Consider the following 20,471-nt stretch of genomic DNA (forward strand, 5'->3'; position numbering starts at 1 on the left):
AACCCCAAAGTTCGAATTTTATCTAACGACCTAAGTGTTATATTACCTTTATTATTGTCTAACATTTTCAACGTGTGCGCATCATAATTATACCCCATCATGTCCACCCACCCCAATACGTCAACAAAAAGCGTCTGATCAGGAGAAACAAACCTGGAGTCCCATATCAAAGAGTGCAGTCCTGATCTACTCGTAGTAATGGGGCAGCGATTTCTGTCGCCTGCCTCAAACAGGGCTAACCAGGCTTCGCGTCAGCGCAAATGTGGCACCACCCGATGCTCTCATCGGGGTGCGCGTAGTAAGGCGAAATGGGAAAAGGAGTTCCTAAACTCTGCGCGACTCCCAGGACTCCGGTGTGCGTTCTGCTACACAGTGAAATAGCACTTAAAACAATGCGTTTTATAATTCAAATGAATGCCCACACCCAAACATCAAATCAGTTCCTAGATTCAATAGAAGCACAGTCAAATTCCCTGCTAGTTGGCAGTATTGCACACAATCGTAAAATTAGGCCCAACACTGTTCTGCTAACTCAGGAATTGAAATGCAGAACGGGGACCCACGTTATAAAAATACAGTTATTTATTTTTTATTACACTTATAGGGGCTTCCTGGGTCTGTAACAACAGTTATTATTAGCCAATGTAATGCTGTTGAATGTATAATTCGCATAAGGATGAAAGTATGAGTTGGCCCTGTAGACATTCAAACCTGTGTAGTGCACAATTGGCCCCCTGTTAGAGGTGGGCACCGGACCTGTCTACTTTTTATATATTAGGTCATGTGTGGTCTTGCTCGGTTTAAGAAAGCCTCTCTGTGTAGATGAAATGGCTGATAGCAACCAGATCATTATAACCCTATAGGGTCGATTCATGGGCGCATATAGATGTCCCATTCATAATGACCAGTGCCCGTTTGTCTTTCACAATAAAACAGTATCAATCACAAAATGATTAATTACATAACACAATTAAAATAGCATGTATAATACTCTAATTTCAGCAACCTGTTGCCAATTGATTACCCATGCTGTGTTAAAGACATCTAAAAATACACAGCGGACTCTGCATTCCATTTAAACATGTCAATCTGTTGCATCAGACATAAGCAGTCTTTTTGCCTCAATCAATCAATTTAATTGGATAATAATTTTCCGCGCACTTGATTGGTTGTGTTTTGCAGCACATGCAGGCATATGCAACCTTAATTGGAAACAATGGACCTATTTCGCCAGATTAACAGTGCATTTGTTACACAGTGCCACGCCTCTCAAGATATGACAATGCGAGCAAAGAAAAGAGAGTGCCCAGGTGGGAGAAGGAGGGAAGACTCACTTGCGTACAAAGCCACCGCTGATGTTCATCTCTTCGCTCTCATCCACCACACGGGCTGGCTGGGTGGCTACGACGCCATCTTGATTGTTTCCCCAGGCTTTTTTGTACGCATCGCTTGATTTTAGCCTGCGCGAAAAAGGAGTGTGAACAACAGAGCACCACATGAAATAAACGCTGGCAATGACACTCCTCACACAATGGGCGGGGGCTAACTTGGGTAAATGGTCTTTAATGAGGGGCACATCTAAAGTAAATGACAGGCTACACACCATGCAGAAAATATTACTGCAGTACATGGCATTCAGACGCTGCCTTTTAACAGGCCAGTAAACCCCAATTGTCTTGTCTGCAGCATGTACAAACTAAATTTTAGTTGGAGAATACTGGGAAACATTTTTTCAGTGACACTTGTATATTTTAACACAAAACACAGAGAACATACTGGCAGACAAACATAAAACAAAACTGCCAAGTATAGCATGTACAGCACGTCACAGAAACACAGGGACACATGGAATTAATTTTTAAAATAGTACCATGTAAATGTCCCCGCTGTTTGTGAATACTATGGATTGAGAAGCCACTAGCATTTATCGTATAATGGCTTTCTAGTTATGTGAAATCTTTTTGCTCAATGCAAAATTATGCACACTGCCAGTTAATCAGCTATGTATCTTCTTAACATGCACCCAGAAAACAGCCTTATGGCAGCTGTAGCTCACGTAGATGCGGATGGACTGGAGTGCAATACATGGTCCCGCTTTAAAATTAATTACATGCACATAGAGTTGGGATATGTGTATCTAAGATGGATCAAAGTTCATGCAAGTTTAGACATCCAGGAATAATTTATTTGATCTAAATATTCAGTTCTCTACAGACATCCCCTGTGAGGACCCTTCACTGCTGCCCAGTAGCATCAAAATAAACATTTGTGAAGCAATCCTCGTGCTCCTCGGTACCTATTGGAACCCTGCTTGAAAAAAGGGGAAACTGACAATTATTTGCAATCTGTGATTTTTGGCCATTAAAGTAAAGATACCACCATATGAGATATACCATGCGTTTTCATTATGTCCTTAGATTTTCCCTCTCGTGCATTATTATGATATGTGTTCTGTCGACGAACTCTATCCCAATATCACTGCCAGAATAATTCTTTTGAAAGACGACAGTAGCCGAAAAATGGCCACCTATTTAACGAAGAACCAGCTAATGTAGGGCAGTTGAGGCAATTTTGGTGTATGTTTAGAGCTTCAAATAGATATGTCACATTGCATTGTACTGATTTTCTGCCAGGTTTGCAAGTGCTAATGTATGAGAACAAAATAATTTCTGTGATCTTTTTGCATGCAAAATCTTCATATTTCAACATTTCTGAGGGAACAGTGTGCACCCAGCAAAGGGGAAATTGATTTTGGGATGAATTCATTTCTGCTTTTTCAAATTTCCATTGATTGAACGGTGCAGGATCAAACAGACAAATCCTTCTTTGGTCATCACATGCTGTTGGCTTTATTGGGCAGATAAGAGAACACTGCCCTCTTTTGTAATAACATTGCATTTTTTTCAACTATTGTTATTTGATTGAAGGTTGGAATTGCATGCAATAGCTGAGAAAGATAGCTACTTTTGACATAACACTACTTCTTACTAATGTGAAGAACAATTGTTTTGGTGCACACTGTTTAAAATGTTGAAATATTCATCGATTGAAAGGTGGCCACCGTGCAGTTTGCACTGCAGTATGCCTAGGTTTAATGCATCTATGTCCAACTGAGAGTTGTCTACGCTATGAGATGAATGCATTGGAGCAAGTATTGATCTCTCTGCATGCCACATGCTCATCCTGCCACTGTGCCTAGCAGGGATGAGCCTCACAAGGCTTGGATGGTGGCCTTGGGTGCTCAAAGATTCAGGCAGGCAGGCAGCACCTACTTGTTACATGGACAGGCACAAAGACCACAGAATTTTCCTAGGTCCGACAAATTCTTTTCTGCTTCTTTCATGTCCTTATTGATTTGGTCCATCCCCTCTTCGATGCGCTCCAGTTGTTCTGATTAAACACAAGTATTTTATCCCCACAGAATGAAGGAAATGGAAAAGGACAAAGAAGAAAGACAAACTTCAGACATTCACTGTGACAAAACTGGACACCACAGAGCAGAGTCGGCAGCACCCAGTACCTACTTGTTACAAGGACATATGAAAAGACCACAGCATTTCCCTAAATCTTTTAAATTTTTCTCGGCCTCCTTCATGTCCTGGTTGATATGGTTCATGCCTTCTTCAACACGATCGAGTTGTTCTGGTCAGGACAAAGGGATGACAGTGTGGAATGAATTTTGTTGGTTGTTAACAGAACATGGCAATGACTATGCAAACTGAACTGTAAAGCATTCCAATGCATTATGCAGTTGATGCATTGCTTGTTGCGATGATTGCAGAACTGATGCTGAATTTTGGTTTCCTTTACTTCTGAACATTGGATGGGATAAAAAAAACAAGTTCTGAATATTTTGTAAGCTGACCGGGATCTGATGGTGTCAATAGGCTTGTTTGTATGGACAACGCATCCAAACAATATTTATTCTCCTTGTACAAAAAGTGTCACAGCAAAAAAAAAAAAAAGAAGCGAATAGATGAATTTGAACATTGTCTCACTCACTGATTAGTATTTAAAATTCAATAGCTTTTGTGTTGTTGCAGGTAGGAGTCTGGGGGAGCATTGTTTGTGCTGTGGTTTAGGGCTTAGTTGAGAAATTGCTTTTCATATCTGTGTCTTTGAGCAGTTCCCATCAAATTAAAAGTAAGCAATTTAGTGTTAATGTTATGCATGGATGTCTCATGGTCCAGCTGGAAACTAAGTTATCAGGCGCAACCAGTCAAATAGAATTGTGTCTTCACAAATGCATGATAATTCACATCTATAAACGAACATTGGAGCGATCGTTTATGGGGATTTAAAAAGATGTGTAACCACTCTCATGAAACAAATACTAAAATAAAAATAAAAGCTAGAAACAAATACTGTACACTGTTCTTTGTTGTTCTTTAATTTTATGTATTGAAAGCCCACTAAGGTACAAAGAGTACTGACGCCCGACAACAAAATAAATGTAATTACAAAAAGGCAAATGGGATACAAGTTTTCGTCAAACCTAAGAGGCATAACAATTTATTTTGCCATTCCGCAGCAACATGACTTGAAAAGTGATTAATATAGAAGAAATACAAATCTCTACTGCTGCCACCACGTCTGTCCCATCATAAAAAGTGTCATCTGATATAAACAGTAGCCGCTTCACAAAACGTCTTTGGATGTTCTGCTCCTCAGATAATCCGTCAAGAGATCTTATCCACGTGTTTGCAAATTATGCTCTTGGAGCTTTCTTCGAGATTTCAGATAAAAATCTGTCAATCTGCAAATCAGTGTTTGCATATTGAAAGGCATCTATTTTTGGTTGTTTCGTCTTTTATGCCAATTTTCAATATGGATAAATGTGTGTCTTGTACTCCAGATCTCAACATATCCGTCCTTGTTGAGACTTTACACCCAGGTATGAACCCTTTTAACAACTTCCTCTTCTGCCCAGAGTTCTCATCCTAATCCATCTCTTCTTTTTCCTTCTGGGATGAACCAGGAGTCCTTAGGCCACTCCAAACGTATCCCGAAGTCATAGTGGTTTGTGGAGCAGCCACTTCATCTTGCCTTCTATAAGGCAAGCCTGGGTTCGGGATATGGCATGTTCTCCTCCTCTTTCTACAAAGCAGGTTATCTAGCATCTCTTATTTTCCCATCTCTATTGGGGGGTATACCCTTAGCCCATCAATTCAGAGAATATCAACTCGAATACCATCAAGATGCATCTCTCAATTGTCTTCTTAGCAAATTTCATAAGTTCTCTTACCTCAGTCCCCCCGACCCACATGCCAAACGCTTTCAAATTATGTTTCCATTTGGTTCCTATGGTGGATGTTCTTCTTTGCCAATTTGTCACAGATGTCCTAGCCAAATACACTCCTGATTTAGATGCTACCAGCAGGTGTACCCTTGCGTTGCATGGTAAATCCTACTTCAATCCTAGTTTGAAGTTTATTTAATTAACTAAACCAATGCTTCTTTGTAGACAATATTGCTAGTCTTTCCTTTAGCAGCTAGTGTGAACAAATTGGGCCTCATTCCGAGGTTGGAGGTAGTCATGGCGCTGTTAGCGCCATGACTACCTCCAATACCGGTACCAAGTCCGCCCTCGTTCAATGGGGACTTACCGGTCTATTCCGACCTTTGCGGGACTGGTAAATCCCCATTGAGAAAGCCATTCCCCATTCCCATTTCAGCCCCCATAGGGCTCAATGGGAAGGGGGAAGGCACTAATAACGGTACCGCAAATTGCAGTACCGTTATTAGCTCTAAAGTCCCTTAACGGGCCCCGTCCAGGCATTAAGGAAGGGATCCGCTAAGGGACCTCGGAACAGGGCGCAAAGGGATTACCGGCAACAATGTCCTTGACGGTGCCCGGTATCCCTTTGCGCCCACCTCGTAATGAGGCCCACTGTCTCGTTTCCAACTCTGGAGCAAGCCACATAAAGCTGGCCATGAGAGAAGCATGAATCCCATAAATCGGTTCCAGCTACTTTGAGTTTGGGTGTTGAGATTGCACAGCAACATTATTGGTGTTCCGATCTACAGGCGAGGCAGCAGCAACCTCAACATGAGTGCCGTACATGTAGAGCTGAAGTGTGCAAGCTTGAAGTGCCTTCCCGTACGTGTACGGCTGAAGCATGTAAGCTTTGTACTGTTGAAATGGCATATATTCATCAACTTCCATGGGAAATTAAGTTTCTAGCACTTGCCACTTGCTGGCTGCACTCCCATTGTTTGTTGCCTTTTATTTATTAATGTATTATTATTTATGCTTTTTCCTCCTTGCTCCGCACTCTCCTTTTGCTCCCCCTTCCATGCACTTCTACCCCTCCCCCTCTACCATGCACCTGCACATTCTCAATGTCACTAGGCCTAATAAGATCGTTGTTTTTGTTCTCCCCTGTTCCCCTTCCCTTGCCTTGTCGCGCTCTGGAACACTTGTGTATGAGCGCAATAGAAATAAAATATCAATATCAACATGTACCATTTCTTGTCACCCACATTACTACAAAAGCACTGTATTGTGTCACCCCGCATGACTTCAAAATGAGTGCTGATGATGTCAGCTAGAATGCTGGCAGTGTGGAAAGTTTAGGAATAATGAACTCCTGAAGTGTTCATGAACTGCTGAACTTTAGGACCAACAATGAACATAGAAGTACAGCAGAACTACGGCGCAAAGTGCCAAATGGCAGGGGTAAGCTTTGCAGGCCGTTAAAAAAATTAATAAATCTAAAAAAGTTGAAAAATGTATGTTTTATACTTGTTACCTACCCAACATGCCAAATATCAGGTTTGTAGCATGTTGGGAAGTATGCTGAACATTTCGAACAGACACACACACATATCCACACATTTCCCTTTCCTATATAGAGAGAAGAGATATGCCTTCCTGCTGAATCCTCAAATCATCCAACTTTTCAACCAGCTTGAAAAATCCAGGATCTCAATAACTAATAGGGCCAACATAACTGTTGAGTGCATTCAAGGGCACTTGTATATAAGGATGTGATGGTACTTTATCTGTGGTAATTGTTTTGAATGAGATTACAAACACGCCAAGGTTTGTCTCAGCAAACGACACCAACAATGTAGCTATTCATTTCTGTGTCCTCTAAACCCCTATTGAAGACATTAACGGCTTTATTTCCAGCCCATCAGAACCCAACATAACTTGCTACGGCTGGACTTTTGATCCAGGGATCAGCCCACATTAATTTTTCAATATCTCCTCAGACATCCCCCTCTCACCACTCAGAGGCGTAGCCAGGATTGTCTTACAAGTAGGGCCTGAAGCTAATGTAGTTGGGCCCACTCCAGTGACATTAACATCTGTAAAAGCCCCCAAAATGCTGCTGAGTGGGCATTTACAAATTTTGGGCGGGCCTTGCCCGCTCAGATCCTACCCTGTCTATGCCTCTGTCACCACTCCTCTCTCTTGGACCAACCACTTTCTGCTTTCTTTTCACCTGAAACGTCCTGCCCCCCAATCAAAGCCTACCCCAGCGCTGCCATCTTCCTTCTCGATCATTCAACCCATGAAACGGGTGTGAGTGGACGCCTTTGCCTCCACCTTCTCCTCCTGCTGCTGACTCGCACCCTGACACAGCCATCTCTAAACTGCCTCTTTCTATCTCCAACACGCTGGACATCCTTGCCCCTGTCGTGATAATCCATCTGAAGCCTACCTCCAAGTGCAACTCTTGGTATGACTCCGACCTGACTTCCCTGAAACGCAAGTGCAGGGTGGCTGAGAGGAAGTGGAGAGCTTTGGGCACATCCTCTGATAAACTGGCCTGCCGCCTGCTACAAAGCCAATACAGACCCATAAAGAGGGTCCATATCCAAGCCTGTGTTTCTGCAGCCTCTAACAACACAGCCAAACTCTTTAAAATCTGCAAGGAGCAGGCCAATCCTACTACAGTCTCTACCTCTCCTGTTCCCTCCGAGGCCCTCTGTACGGGCCTGGCCTTGCAATTTATCACTAAAACTCAGGACATCCTGTCCTTGCTTTCCTCTTCCTCTACCTCTCTCAGGCCCACTTTGGCCGCCTCCCACGTTCCTCTTCCCTTTTCCTCCTTCGCTCTAACACCAGACAATGTCTCTAGAAAAAGTCTAATCTATGAAAGTGTCGTCCAAACAGGTGCTCCCCTGCTCCTCCAAAACCATCAAGGACCACATTGCCACCCTCGCTACAGCCTTGTCCGATTTCTGCAATCACTCTTTTGCCACTGGATCTTTCCCCTCTCTCCTCAAGCCCTCCCTTGTGCACCACCTCCTAAAAAATCATTCTGCCGTTCCGCCATGTCCGGAAAACTATCGCCCGATTTCTATCACTCCTGGAAAAGCTGGCCATCTCCCAGTTGACCCTCAACACTGAATCTGTTAGCTGCCTCCACGTACATCAGTCTGGCTTCAGAGCAGCCAGAGGCACAGAAACTGCTCACCTGAACACCTATGAAAATCTGCTCTCTAACCTAAACTCCAGCTCTCCCTCTGTCGTCATGCTCATTGACCTTTCTTCTGCTTTAAACACGGTCAGTCATGCCACCCTGATCAACCAACCCTGTGTGAACCTTGGCATCATGGATTATGCCCTGGCGTGGCTGACCAGCTTCCTCCTGGATCGTCCCTCCCATGTCCAACTTGGGTCCTATCTCTGCACCACCTCTCTCCACATGTGGTGTCCCCCAGGGCTCTATGCTCTCATCCTGGCTCTTCAATGTCTAGCTTGGCCCTTTGGCCCACCTGATCTCCACCTTCTGTTCTAACTTTGAGTGTTATGCAGATGACACCCAGATCTCTTTCAGACTTTCCTTAGCCTCCTCTCCTCCCTCGCTCATTCCTGACTTTCTATCCTTGATTCAGGATTTGTGCGCTACCAAAGATCTTTGCCTTAATGCCAGTAAGACGGAGATCCTTCTCATTGGGACCTCTGCTCCCGCTTTCCCTCTCTCACTCGGGCCGCTCTACTTGGGACCGATACCCCCGCCTTCCTGTGAGGCAAAAAAACTTTACGTCATCTTCAACTCCACTCTTTCCTTCTCTCCTCACATCTCGGACTTTGCCAAAAAGGAAAACTTCCGGCTGCACCTCTTCAGAGGTATTTTACCTTTTCTCACTTTCCCCCAGAAGCTCACTGTTTCCGGAACCCTGGTTCTGTCCGAACTGGATTTCTGCAACTTTCTCAATCTGCCTACCTCTACTCTTTGCCCCCTGCAACTAATCCAGGGTACGACTGCAAGACTTATTCTTAGCCTGAAGCCCAGGGACTGTACCTCTCCAGCCCTGAAATCCCTCCACTAGGTCCTGGTGTCTGCAACGATCAAGTTCAAGACCTTCTGCATTGTCCACTAAAGATTCTGGGTCTGGGGCCCTTACTACATCGAACTCTCTTTTCTGCGATACCATCCTTCTAGAGCCCTTCGCTCAGCTAACTCCTACTCTCTGAGGGTCAGACGCTTCTCCAGGTAGAGAGTTTGGGGTGGAGCTCTCTCCTCTGCAGGTGCCTCCCTCTGGAACAGCCTCCATGCCCCTCCCAGACTTTAGCAGACCATGTTAAGTTCTGGAAGCAGCTCAAGACCCTCCTTTTCTCCCCTGCCTTCTCTCTCTCACTCCCTTGCTAACCTACCTGTCTGCTGCGCCGACTGGTTGCTTGGTTCCCTCAGAGTCTAACTGGTTACCAGGCTCCTCCATGACTAGTGTTCCTTTGCACTGCCTCCTGGCCTACCATGCTCTTCGGGGCTGTGAGTGTAACCCCTAGAGCCTGCTGCCTCCTGCACTTACCCAGAGCCACGCTACCCTGGCTGGACTTATTCAGAGCCATGCTGCCCTAATCGCACTTCCCCTTTTCCTCTCTCTTGCACTTCCCCATCTCCTTCCCCTTGCCCTTCTATTGTCACACTTGCACGAACCAAATGACACAGGGCTTAGTAAGGTTGTTTGTCTTGTCCTCCCTACGTCTTCCCTTCCTTGTCTTGTGCCGCCTAGAAACTCTTGTCTACAGGCGTTTTATAAATGCCATATCATATCATATCATTGTAACCTGAACAGCATTCACTTGCAAGCTGTTCCCATTGCAACCCATTCCCATTTCTGTCCTGCCAAATCTGGCACCTTATTGTTCTATCCTGTTTCATGTCTTGCTTTCAAACCTGGTATGCGCCGTTTAGATATATCGTCTGATATATCAGATTCCACATCTCACAACCAAATATCTGCCCAATGGGAGGTCTGCCTGTTTCTTTTATAGTCATCCCAATGCTTGTTTTCCTTCTAACACGACCCCATCACACTAACTCGGTTTGGTTCATGCTTTTCCTGCTTCCTTGCTTAGTGACAGTTAGTATCACTATGACTTACCCCTCAAGAGTGAGAAACCTAAGAAGCACACATAAAAGGGGGAGCTTGTTGGAGGCCATCGCTCGAGAAATTGACAATATACCAATAGGCCATTGGTTACAAGAGCATCTTCTTCTGGGATCACTGCTGCAAAATGAATATTTCCTGAGAAGAAGCTTAAAGAAAGGTCATAGTTGTGTAAATGGCAAAGCAACTCAGAATGAGCTATTGCGTTATTTGTTAAGTGCCTCTTTCCCATCTTGGATTCGGAGTATGCAATTGTCTTCCTTCAATTTCTTCAAATGAATCAATTTTCTGTGTATAAAATGATCTAGGCCTCTGTGTCTTAGTTGTGAGGAACAGTGGGTGTGGGTGGCTGGAGGTGTAGAAAACCACACCTATTCAGGGACCTGAGAAGATTGGTGTGTGCAGCGTCGGGCCCTGGAAGCTCCTCCTTCCCACTATAGCATTATGAAGCACATCGTAGGGGAGCACAACAAAGGGCGAAGGAGGGGCGCTCGTTCACCAAGCTCACGATCGGCCCGTGCCTGCCTAGGAGGCCGAGCTCTATAAGGAAGGATGGTGACGCTGCTGAGTGTAAAGGCCTCTGGAGCAACCATTTCAGGATTGCAAGTGGCCTCATGGAGAAATTAGGCTGTCCCCCTCCAGATAACCCTCCATTCGGGAGTGCTTTCCCCCACCCTCCTCCACATCGCCTGTGCCTGCCCGCAGACCTCTTGGGTACTTTGAAGGCGGCCGAAGGTGCAGCACATACTGCCAGCTGTTTATCATCACAGAGCCCACATGTCCTGTGCTGGGACTCATGATTGGCTGCAAAGTTCTACATCCGTTGAGGTGATGACGCAGCCCTTCAAGGGCTGACGACCTACTTAAGGTGCCTTGCCTTCCCGCGCCTCCCCTTTCTTAACCCTCCAGTCGGTAGTTCTTTCCCGTACCCACCTCCATGTCACCTGTGCCTACCTGCAGTCCTCTTGGGTTCTTTGAAGATGGCCGACCGTGCGGCACATACTACCAGCAGTTTTTCATCATGGAGCCCACGTGTCCTGTTCTGGGCCTCATGGTTGGCTGCAAGGTTCTACAACTGTTGAGGAGAAGATGGAGCCGGGTGGCGAACACCAGCCCCATCAAAGAGTCAGAAACTGTCAGACCCTGACAGAGCCTGGTAGGGCTGAGGACCACCACGGTTCCATCCATCTGCCCCATTTTGTTACATATGCCCTATACACAATCAGGTGCATTTCAAGGTAAAATGGCAATTTGCTATTGCTCTTCATCCTTTCACAGCACTCCTCCAATTGCTATCCAGTCCCCTGACCATGCTCACCAGCTCTCGCTGTTGTATTGTCATTGGACTTATGAATCATGCTGTTGCTCATCCTGGGACTACACGCCTCTCAAAACATTTGTGTGCTCACTTGCATTCTTGATTCACATTGTTTCCCATCCCGGGACTGCCCATCTCCCTATGCATTGTGTGCATATTTGGACTTATGAATCATGCTGTTGCTCCGCACTGGGGCATCCCCCATCTTCCTCTTCACTGTTTCTCTTTCTCAATCTCTTCACCCTTGCTCCTTATTCTTCCGCTGCTACCCCTCTCTGCCCTCCTCTCCTCTTTCCTCCTGTATGTTACAGCACTTATTTATCTACTTATTGTCTGTTTGTCTCTCCCTACCGCCCCCCCACTCTCCTCTTATATGTGTAGCTCTTACGTTGTTGTAACAACCGTAATTCTGTTAAATGTGGTAATTCAGCCTGTATGCCTCCTTGTTCTGTGTTGTACCTCCAAACCCTTGGCATTTTCCCATTCTGAATGTCCAATGCCTACTAAGAAGGTTAATTTCTGCTTATCTATGTTGCCCTCCCTGCATTGGAGTGCTTTGAACTGCTTGTTTAAGTGTATAGACGCTATATAAATGATCAATGAATGAATAAGGTAGACAGTGCATCCAGGCACCAAGACATTTTCCCAAGACATGTTAAAATCACTGTCCTGCCAGGAGTGAGCTTTGGCCCCCCCTTTGAGGTTGCTGGTGGGGTTGCTTGGGAGGTGTTCCTGCCACATTTGGAGCCGACAGCTTGGGTTGAGAAATCATTGGGCTCAGCTACTGCGAATGCTTTACAAGAGGGGTAAGGAAGGAACACGCGCTGAGGTCCCAGTGAGAGGTGAGGGGACCAGGAGGATAGCAGCTCGGTGGGGGATTGCTCGCTACAAATGACACCAGGTAAAGCCTCAAGGAAGCGGAGGTCAGAGGGGGCCGAGGCATTGGATGTGCACCCAAGGCACCCAGAGGTAGACGTGGCAGTGGCAAAGGAGGGAGGAGGAGCTGCTACAGTGCTCATGAATGCAGACCTGTTGGAGTGCATGGCGGAGCTTGAAGAGAAGCTGACCTCATCGTTAAGGAAAGAAATTGTGGCGGTGACGGAAGATCTACATACATCCTGGAAGTCCTGGCCAAGGACATGAAGCAGATTAACACCCGCATCGGGGACGCCAAAGAACCCATGCACTTCCTGCACAAGGACACGCTTCACCTGCAAGGATAATGAGCTGGGAATGGGGGAATTTCTCTCAACATAGAGGATTTAGAGAATAGATACTGACGCGAGAACCATAAGAATCCGGGGACTGGAGGATGGGGTGGAAGGGTCCAATCGGAAGTCATGGGTGGTGAGTTATTTTGCGGACACCTTCCCAGCAGTTTAATCAGACCCCCTCCATTTGGACATAGTGCACAGGGTGGATCAGCTGTGGAGGGAGCCCCAGGCCCAACCTAGAGACATTATAATGAAATGTCATCACTACACAGTAAAAGAGGAAATACTGAAAGCCTCCAGATCCCTAGGGGAGATTGTCTACAGCAAGCATAAACTCTTGATTTTTCAGCACCTAGCCACTCTTACCCCTTAAAAACGACTCTCTTTTAGGCCGGTGACGTGAAAGTTTAACGAGGAATGGATCCAATACCATTGGACATTCTCCTTCAGCTTGATATTCACCTGGTAGGGTTCGGCTGCATAATCTATAATGTATGGGGGCTTAATTCCCCAAGAAAGTGCAGAACATTGCTCCGTAAGTTAAAGAGGGCAGATATAGACATTGGGTTTCACAATCAGCAGAACAGCATGCACGGGCAAATCAGGTACTTGCTGGTACTTGCAGGTGCGCGCGGGCTCCCAGTTAAGTAAGTAGACGTCGGAGCAAAAAGGGGGCGTGGCTTGTTCACAGCAATGTAGAGCAGATCAAAAGCTTCAAGCAGTTTGAAGTCATGTAAAGGGTTGCACCGATGGATTCACATGAGCACAATCAGCAGAACAGCATGCACGGGCAAAGCAGGTACTTGCTGGTACTTGCTCTGGTACTTAACATTGGGTTTCTCCAAGAGGCACACCTGCGCAGATGCGATGTGGATAGACCTAAAATGAGGGAGTTCAAGTTAGAATTTTTCTCGGCATATCGCCTCAAGAGGAGTGGAGTGGATATCCTCATTGGGAGGCAGCTGGCTTTTCAGGCCCACGAACTAGGGAGGATAAAGAAGGGAGGTTTCTATTCCTGAAAGGGCTGTTGGGCGGTATCAAAGTCACCCTAGCCATGGTTTATGGTCCTAATGCAGGGCAGCACGAGTTCCTCGGCACTTTTTTGGGGATATCCTGTTGTTCTCGCAGGGGCACATTATCCTGGGGGGGATTTCTACTTGCCCATGGACCCCAATTGTGATGAATCTAAGAGGGACTACTGGGGAGCTATAAGGCCCATGCAAGCACTGCAGGAACAGCTGAGAGGCTCTCAACTGGTGGTTGCATGGTGAGTATCCCACCCGGGGGAAAGGGACAACACCTTCTTTTCCCATTCCCATTGAGTCTTTTCAAGGATTGACTACTTCTGGGTTGGGGCAGGTGTCATTCCTAAAATCGACTCTGTTGAACTAGGTACCATCGATTTCTCTGACCACGCCCCTGTCATTATGCATCATACTCTTCCTACGGATAGTGGGATACACAGGGTCTGGAGGCTCAACCATGCCCTCTTGAATGATAAAATGGTGGTGGAAGAGGTTGGGGAGGCAATAGCGGAATACTTCAAGTTGAATCAGATAGGCCAAGTTCAGGTGGAGATCCGCTGGGATGATTTTAAGGCATATATTACAGGGTATTCCTCTGTAAGGGGGCCAGGATGAATCATCGTAGGAGAGAACAAGCCACTCTTGTAGAAGGGGACCGTAATGACAGGGAGAAGAAATATAGAGAAAAGGGTTTGCGGAAGGCGATCCGAGATTTGCAGGCAGCACAGAGGCAAGTGAATATGATGGAGGCATCTAGGGCGAAATTCTCAATGCTAAAGATGAAACAAAATACGTTGAGTAAGGGAATAGAGCGGGGAAGATATTAGTGTGAAAACTGAAGCAGAGGGTTGTATTGGGTGGAATTGAGGGAATTAGGGATGATGCAGGCAACATGCTGGGCAACGCTCCTGATTTGATAAGGGTTTTAATGCATTCTTTCAGAAGCTATACACAACAGAGTCCCCTTTGTCAGATGAAATTGAAAGCTTCTTAAATCTCTGCCCTATGCCACGCCTTTCCATGGAGCAAAGAGATCAATATGAAATGGGTACTACCTAGGACTAGATACTGCAAGCAATCGCCTACATATGGGTGGGCCCAGCTCCTGGACTTGATGGCCTCCCTCTGGCCTTCTTTAAAACCTTCTCTGGGAGGCTCCTAGAACCTCTACGGATGTTATTCAATAAGATGTCCAGTGGGGGGTCTCATGACGATCTATAGAAGAGGCAAGGGTCACCATTTATAGTGAAGCCCAATAAAGATCCTACATCATTTGTATCTTATAGACCAATAACAGTTTTAACACTGATGTTAAGATATATGCCAAGATCTTAGCAATGAGGCTGAAGAACATTCTCCCGCTCGTGGTAGTTGATGACCACGCACGGTTTGTAAAGGGGCACCAGGGAGCTAGTAATGTTTGGAAAATTGTAATTCTGATAAATGTGGCCCATCGCACAGGTTCCCCAGCCATAATCTTGGGACTAGACGCTGAGAAAGCGTTTGACAGCATACAGCGGCTGTTTCATCGGGAGGTACTATGCAAGTCTATTATGGGGGGAGCATCATAGGGGCAATCTCTGCATTATACTCCTGTCCCTCAGCTCCGGTGATGGTCAATGGAGCCCTATCAAAGGGGTTTATGTTGTACAGGGGCACGGGACAGGGGTGCCCCCTTTCAACCCTGTTTGATCTTGCGGTGGAGCCCCAGGCAATATGGGTAAGGCAGAGGAGGCTCTTTGTGGCATCCCCTATGGGGGGGGGGATCTCATAAAATCCCTATTTTCGTGGATGACGTGATCCAAACCCTGACAAAGGCTAAGTCACCCATCCCCAAACTCGTAGAGATTCTTGATGCTTTTTGACTAGTGTTAGGCTTTAAGGTAAACTTTAGCAAGAGTGAGATACTGAACATCAGCTACTAGCCAGAAGCCGCCACTGAGTTGAACTGACGCTGGGGGCCCCTTTTGCTTGGTCCACTCAGAAATTGAAATATCTGTTGGTCTTTCTCACCCTGTGATGTAATGACCCCTATGAGGTCAACTATCCTGCCTTACTTGAAACTATTAGAGCAGATCTTAGATCTTTGGGTTTTAAGGCAATCTCCTGGTACGGTAGGATAGCAACTATCAAGATGAATGTTCTCCCCAGATGATTGTATCATTTCCAGGTGCTCCCTGTGGTGATCCCATTTTATACCATAGCAACTTTGCAAAAGGAGATAATTAGGTTTGTGAAAGGCCCATGTATCTAAGACAGTGCTCTTTAGGCCAAGGGCAAGAGGGGAGATGGTGCTCCTGAATATACAGAGGTATTATTTGGCGGTCCAATTTAAGGCGTTAAGGGATTGGATCAACCTGGGCTCGACCAAGGCCTGGAGGTGGCTTGAGAAGTATATAGTGGGCAAACCCCTCTGTTAACTTCCTTGGGTGCCAAAAGGTGATAGGCCGCTAAGCGTCTATGAATTTCCAACAGCCGGCACGTCTATGAGGGTGTGAGACTCATTGGTGGCTGAACGGGGGTTGTCCATGTTTCCCTCCCTGCTTATCCTCATACATAATAATCAAAATGTTCAGCTGGCCTATGTAGGTACTGCCTTCACTAGCTGTAGGGTGGGGGCAGCAAGTTCTTAACACTCATGTTTGAGCAGGGGCAGATCCGCTCCTTTGCCTCCTGCAGGGCGACCTTTGGAGTGGGAGAAAAAGATTGATTCCAGTATTGGCAGAAGAGACATTGGGCAATGCAAACTCAAAACCAGCAGGTGGTGATCAGACCTCTCATGAACTTTGAGATGGTATTTTTCACTAGAGTGTATTTGGGGGGGGGGGTTGCTCTCCAACCTCAATAGATGCCTGGGGAACAAGGAGGACACTGACCTGCCATTATATGCCAAATCCTAGCAGAAGGATCTGGGGTATGAATTACCCCGAGAAGAAGGAGGTAGTATCTGGAAGGGGCTTAAGAAGGCAGCTAGAAGCATCACATACGCCGAGAGCAGCATCTGCTTCTTGGCTAGAGGTTACCTTACACAAGACAGAATGAGACACATTGGAGGACAAAATGATAGCGGTCTGTGTTGGAGGGGTTGTGGGGCAGACAGATCATATATGCACATATGGTGGAGATACCTGACGCTCTGGGGGTACTGGGCAGGGGTGTTGGGTAGCATTAGTGGCATTTCAGGGTATATGTGTCCAAGAGAGCCGGGTTGTGTTTACTGGGTTCACTGGGGGGTTGGTTGGCTCCAAAGGTTAACGGTGCACGTGGGATACTTCTTACATTGCTTCTAGTGGCTCGGACTACGATAGCATTTTTCTGGAGATCTGCCAGACCACTGACCATGGAAGACTGGTGGGTGCTTTTGGGCCTTTCCATCAGAAGTGGGGACAGGTCCTGAATTACGCAAGAATTCACAATAGAGACTTCACCTTGGCGGGTGATGGGCCTGTTAGAAAGCCCCTAGCGACAAGAGTAGCTCTGAGAGTCCACCGGGACGGCTGCCTTCCCATGCAGTTGGCGACGTGCCGTATCAGATTGTGACTGCGGCATTCACTGGTGGTTAATGCATCAGGTTAGGGAGGGTTGGGAGGGGGGTGAGGCAGGTTATGTATCTTATTTCGTTTTGTATTATTCCAGACTACCTATATGCACCCTCTGATATAGGAGACCTTGCAGTGGCAAAATTACAAGCTGATATGGATTATGTTGTAAATTATAAATGCCAATAAAATGTTTTGAAACAAAAATAAAAGAATGCAGCCAGCTGAACTCAGTGTCTCCATGGAGGGGGCGGTTACTTGGTGGAGGTCTACTATAGATCTAGCTAGTGAGTACATTTGTGAGTGGTACCACATTTGTTCATTGGCTGATGTGTGTCCTGAGAGATTTCTGTTTGACCCTGGAACGATGCAAATTGTCATGTGATCGTTTTAGTCTTGTGGAATGTGATGTACACTGTGCCAATTCCCCTGAAAATTCACACTAGAAACTTTGGCGAACATATTTAACTTTCAAACTTTCATTGTTTTCTTCTTTTTCTTTCTTCCATTTGAAATCATAGCTCCTTTAAACACTTTTAAGCAGCAACTATGGATGCCATTATCTCACCATTGTGCAGTCAATCACCTCGTCTCCAAGTCATGGGCATCGCCATTAGGGCGAAGCCAAACTAGCTTGGCTTTCACTGGATGGGTCTTTCCTGTTGTATGGGGAGGTCCACCATGGTCAAGAACTCAATCACAAACCACTGATGACCAAACCAACCAGACAGTGAAGGAGCAGAAGAAGAGGCGTTGCCAGGTGGGGGGGGGGGTGCTAGGGTGGCTATAGGTCCAGGTCTTTTGGTTGTAGCCCCGGATAGAAGCTCAGGGGCTACAACCAAAAGGCTTTCTAGCCCTGAATCCCGACAGTCCAGTAATTAGCAAAGCCCAGGGACGTAATTTCACCTAAATGCCAGGGGTAGCGGAAGTGACATCACACAACCCTTGACCTCTGATGACATCACAAGAAGTGATGTCATGTGACCCCACCCTGAAGTGATACGACAGGAAGCCATGGAACACAACCTTTCACCCCTTAACAAAACAAGAAGTGGCATCACATAGCATTGTTCCTAAGTACACTACGAAAAATATGGTTACGATATCCCTCTAAATGTGATATACATTTCATACAAGAATGGATCGCCACAAGTATCATTAAGATCAGTGTGTATAGACTCAAATTACCAAATTATTGTGAATGCAATCAGACGTCCAAGGCAAAATGATAACAATGTGTTAATATATAGCAGTTACGCTTAAGCACTTTATATAGAACAAATATACATACAATATCACCCAACCTGTGTTGGTACTCATTTATCGACCTCCGAAGGATGAAAGGCTGAGTGGAGGTGTTTAAGAACAGACTAAATCAGTGACTCACCCCCTGAAGTGTGCCTGAAATAAACCTTTAATGAGTCTAGCAATTATTGTATAGAATTCCAGAAAGACAAATTATTTGGTATTCCTATTCTTTCTAATTTAGGGTCACTGCTGAAAATGTTAGACTTGTGGAACCCCTGTTCCTTTTTTTCAGAGGCCTGAACAAGAAAGCCAGCCACTTCAGAAGCAAAGAGCCCAGAAGCTGGCATAACAAATGTAAAACAGTTTTGAATTCTTTTTTTTAGGGGTAGCAAGCGAGACCACAGGGGTAGCAAAGGAGACATCAGGGGTCGTAGTTGAGACCCCTGGTGATCCCTAAATGACGTCCCTGGCGTAGCCCTGGATATTTTCCAGACTTAGCAACACCCCTGAGCAGAAGTGCAGGAATGGCAAATTGGCACACATCCAGATCTTGCCTTACACATTCACTGAGCCTCCTGTCACCTTACAGTTACATCACTTTACATTATAGCTCTTTATACAGATTGATCCATTCATGAGCATCCCTTAACTAACAGAGTGCTTTGCTAAAAGTAGCGCAAGTACTGGTCTGAGTATTTCCTACGTAACTTGGGACTCATGCTCGCCTCTCTTTGCAGGCCCTAAGTTGTGTTTTGGGATGCAAATCGTTGTTTTGTATTTATTGAAGCATCTCTGAAAAATAATGTAATGCAAATGAAGGTTTCTGCTAATTATACAGAACAAAATGCGAAACTTACAGTAAAACGAAAACGTAGCAGTGATTTCTCATCCGATGAATAAAGAGGCGCGAAAATATATGAACGTCGTGGATGATTGGTGGGGTAAAGTAAACGTGAGTTAAACCTATGCAGCTGCTCATTGCCATATGCCAGAAGAACGCAGCCAGGGTGAAAGAGAAGTCAGCAATGTTGTGAAGTTAGATGATGGTGGGCTAGAATGAGTGCAGAAGGTTCTAGAGTCAGGCCAAGTACAGCAGAGAAAGCACAGGGTATACTAAAAAGAGATGGATGGAAGGTTTTGATAACCACAGGCTTTGATATGGAAACACTCCAAAGCATTGTTAATAATAATGATAATAATAATAATAGTTGTTTCAGCCTTGTGTGCCAATGCAGAAGGGGAAAAGACATGGTTAGTATTCATGCATGTGCGGATTGAGCGTATGGAGCACAAGCCAAGCTAGCAAGCATCAGAGCCCTGTAAGAAAAGAGTACAGAGAGAGAAGGACAGGGAGGTCTGGTTATGAGGAGGAGGAGCAAAGAGAGGGAGGCAGTCTCCCTGGGGTCCAGCAGAGGACCGGGTGCTACTTCAATTGAAAGATCCTCATTCCCTTTCTGGAGTGCAGGAGAGACTAGCCAATTTGAAATGGTTTTAAGATTTACAAGCACACGAGGAACATGTGAAATATTTCAATCATTCGGGTGCCAGGTCCCATGACCCTGTCAGTTTCTGTCATTTCAGTCTACCTGGCCCAATTCTGCCGAGTGTGCCTCTCACTGTCCCATGTGGCTCTCAATCATGCAACTCTAACTGCATCAGTCCTGCCACGTGTGGCTCTCACTGCCCACGCTCGTCTCCAAGTGGCTTTCAATCCATGTGTTGTTAACATCCCCGCAAAAATATCGCCATACAAGAATGCTGCTGTATTTTTGTGGCG

General features: G+C 45.7%; 1 protein-coding gene and 1 long non-coding RNA gene across 4 annotated transcripts in view; one reads left to right on the forward strand and one right to left on the reverse strand.

Moving 5' to 3' along the window:
• Positions 1-4,362, forward strand: part of LOC138467968 (uncharacterized) — a 68,054-nt gene extending 63,692 nt beyond the window's left edge. Inside the window, exon 2 of the long non-coding RNA XR_011268175.1 lies at positions 3,422-4,362. This is a non-coding gene — a long non-coding RNA (uncharacterized lncRNA). The remainder of the gene's footprint in view (positions 1-3,421) is intronic.
• LOC138467967 (synaptosomal-associated protein 25) overlaps positions 1-20,471 on the reverse strand; it is a 292,224-nt gene that overhangs the window by 47,359 nt on the left and 224,394 nt on the right. For 2 of the 3 annotated variants that reach the window (XM_069608321.1, XM_069608319.1), the window contains exons 5-6: positions 3,525-3,642; positions 1,335-1,460 (exon numbers count right to left, since the gene is read on the reverse strand). In XM_069608321.1, coding sequence (XP_069464422.1) covers positions 1,335-1,460; positions 3,525-3,642 — 244 coding nt within the window. Of the gene's footprint in view, positions 1-1,334; positions 1,461-3,272; positions 3,391-3,524; positions 3,643-20,471 lie in introns of all 3 variants that reach the window. The other variant, XM_069608320.1, reaches the window with a different exon arrangement.

This window comes from Ambystoma mexicanum, chromosome 4q (genome assembly GCF_040938575.1).
Source record: "Ambystoma mexicanum isolate Mex_15411 chromosome 4q, UKY_AmexF1_1, whole genome shotgun sequence".
Lineage (NCBI taxonomy): Eukaryota > Metazoa > Chordata > Amphibia > Caudata > Ambystomatidae > Ambystoma > Ambystoma mexicanum.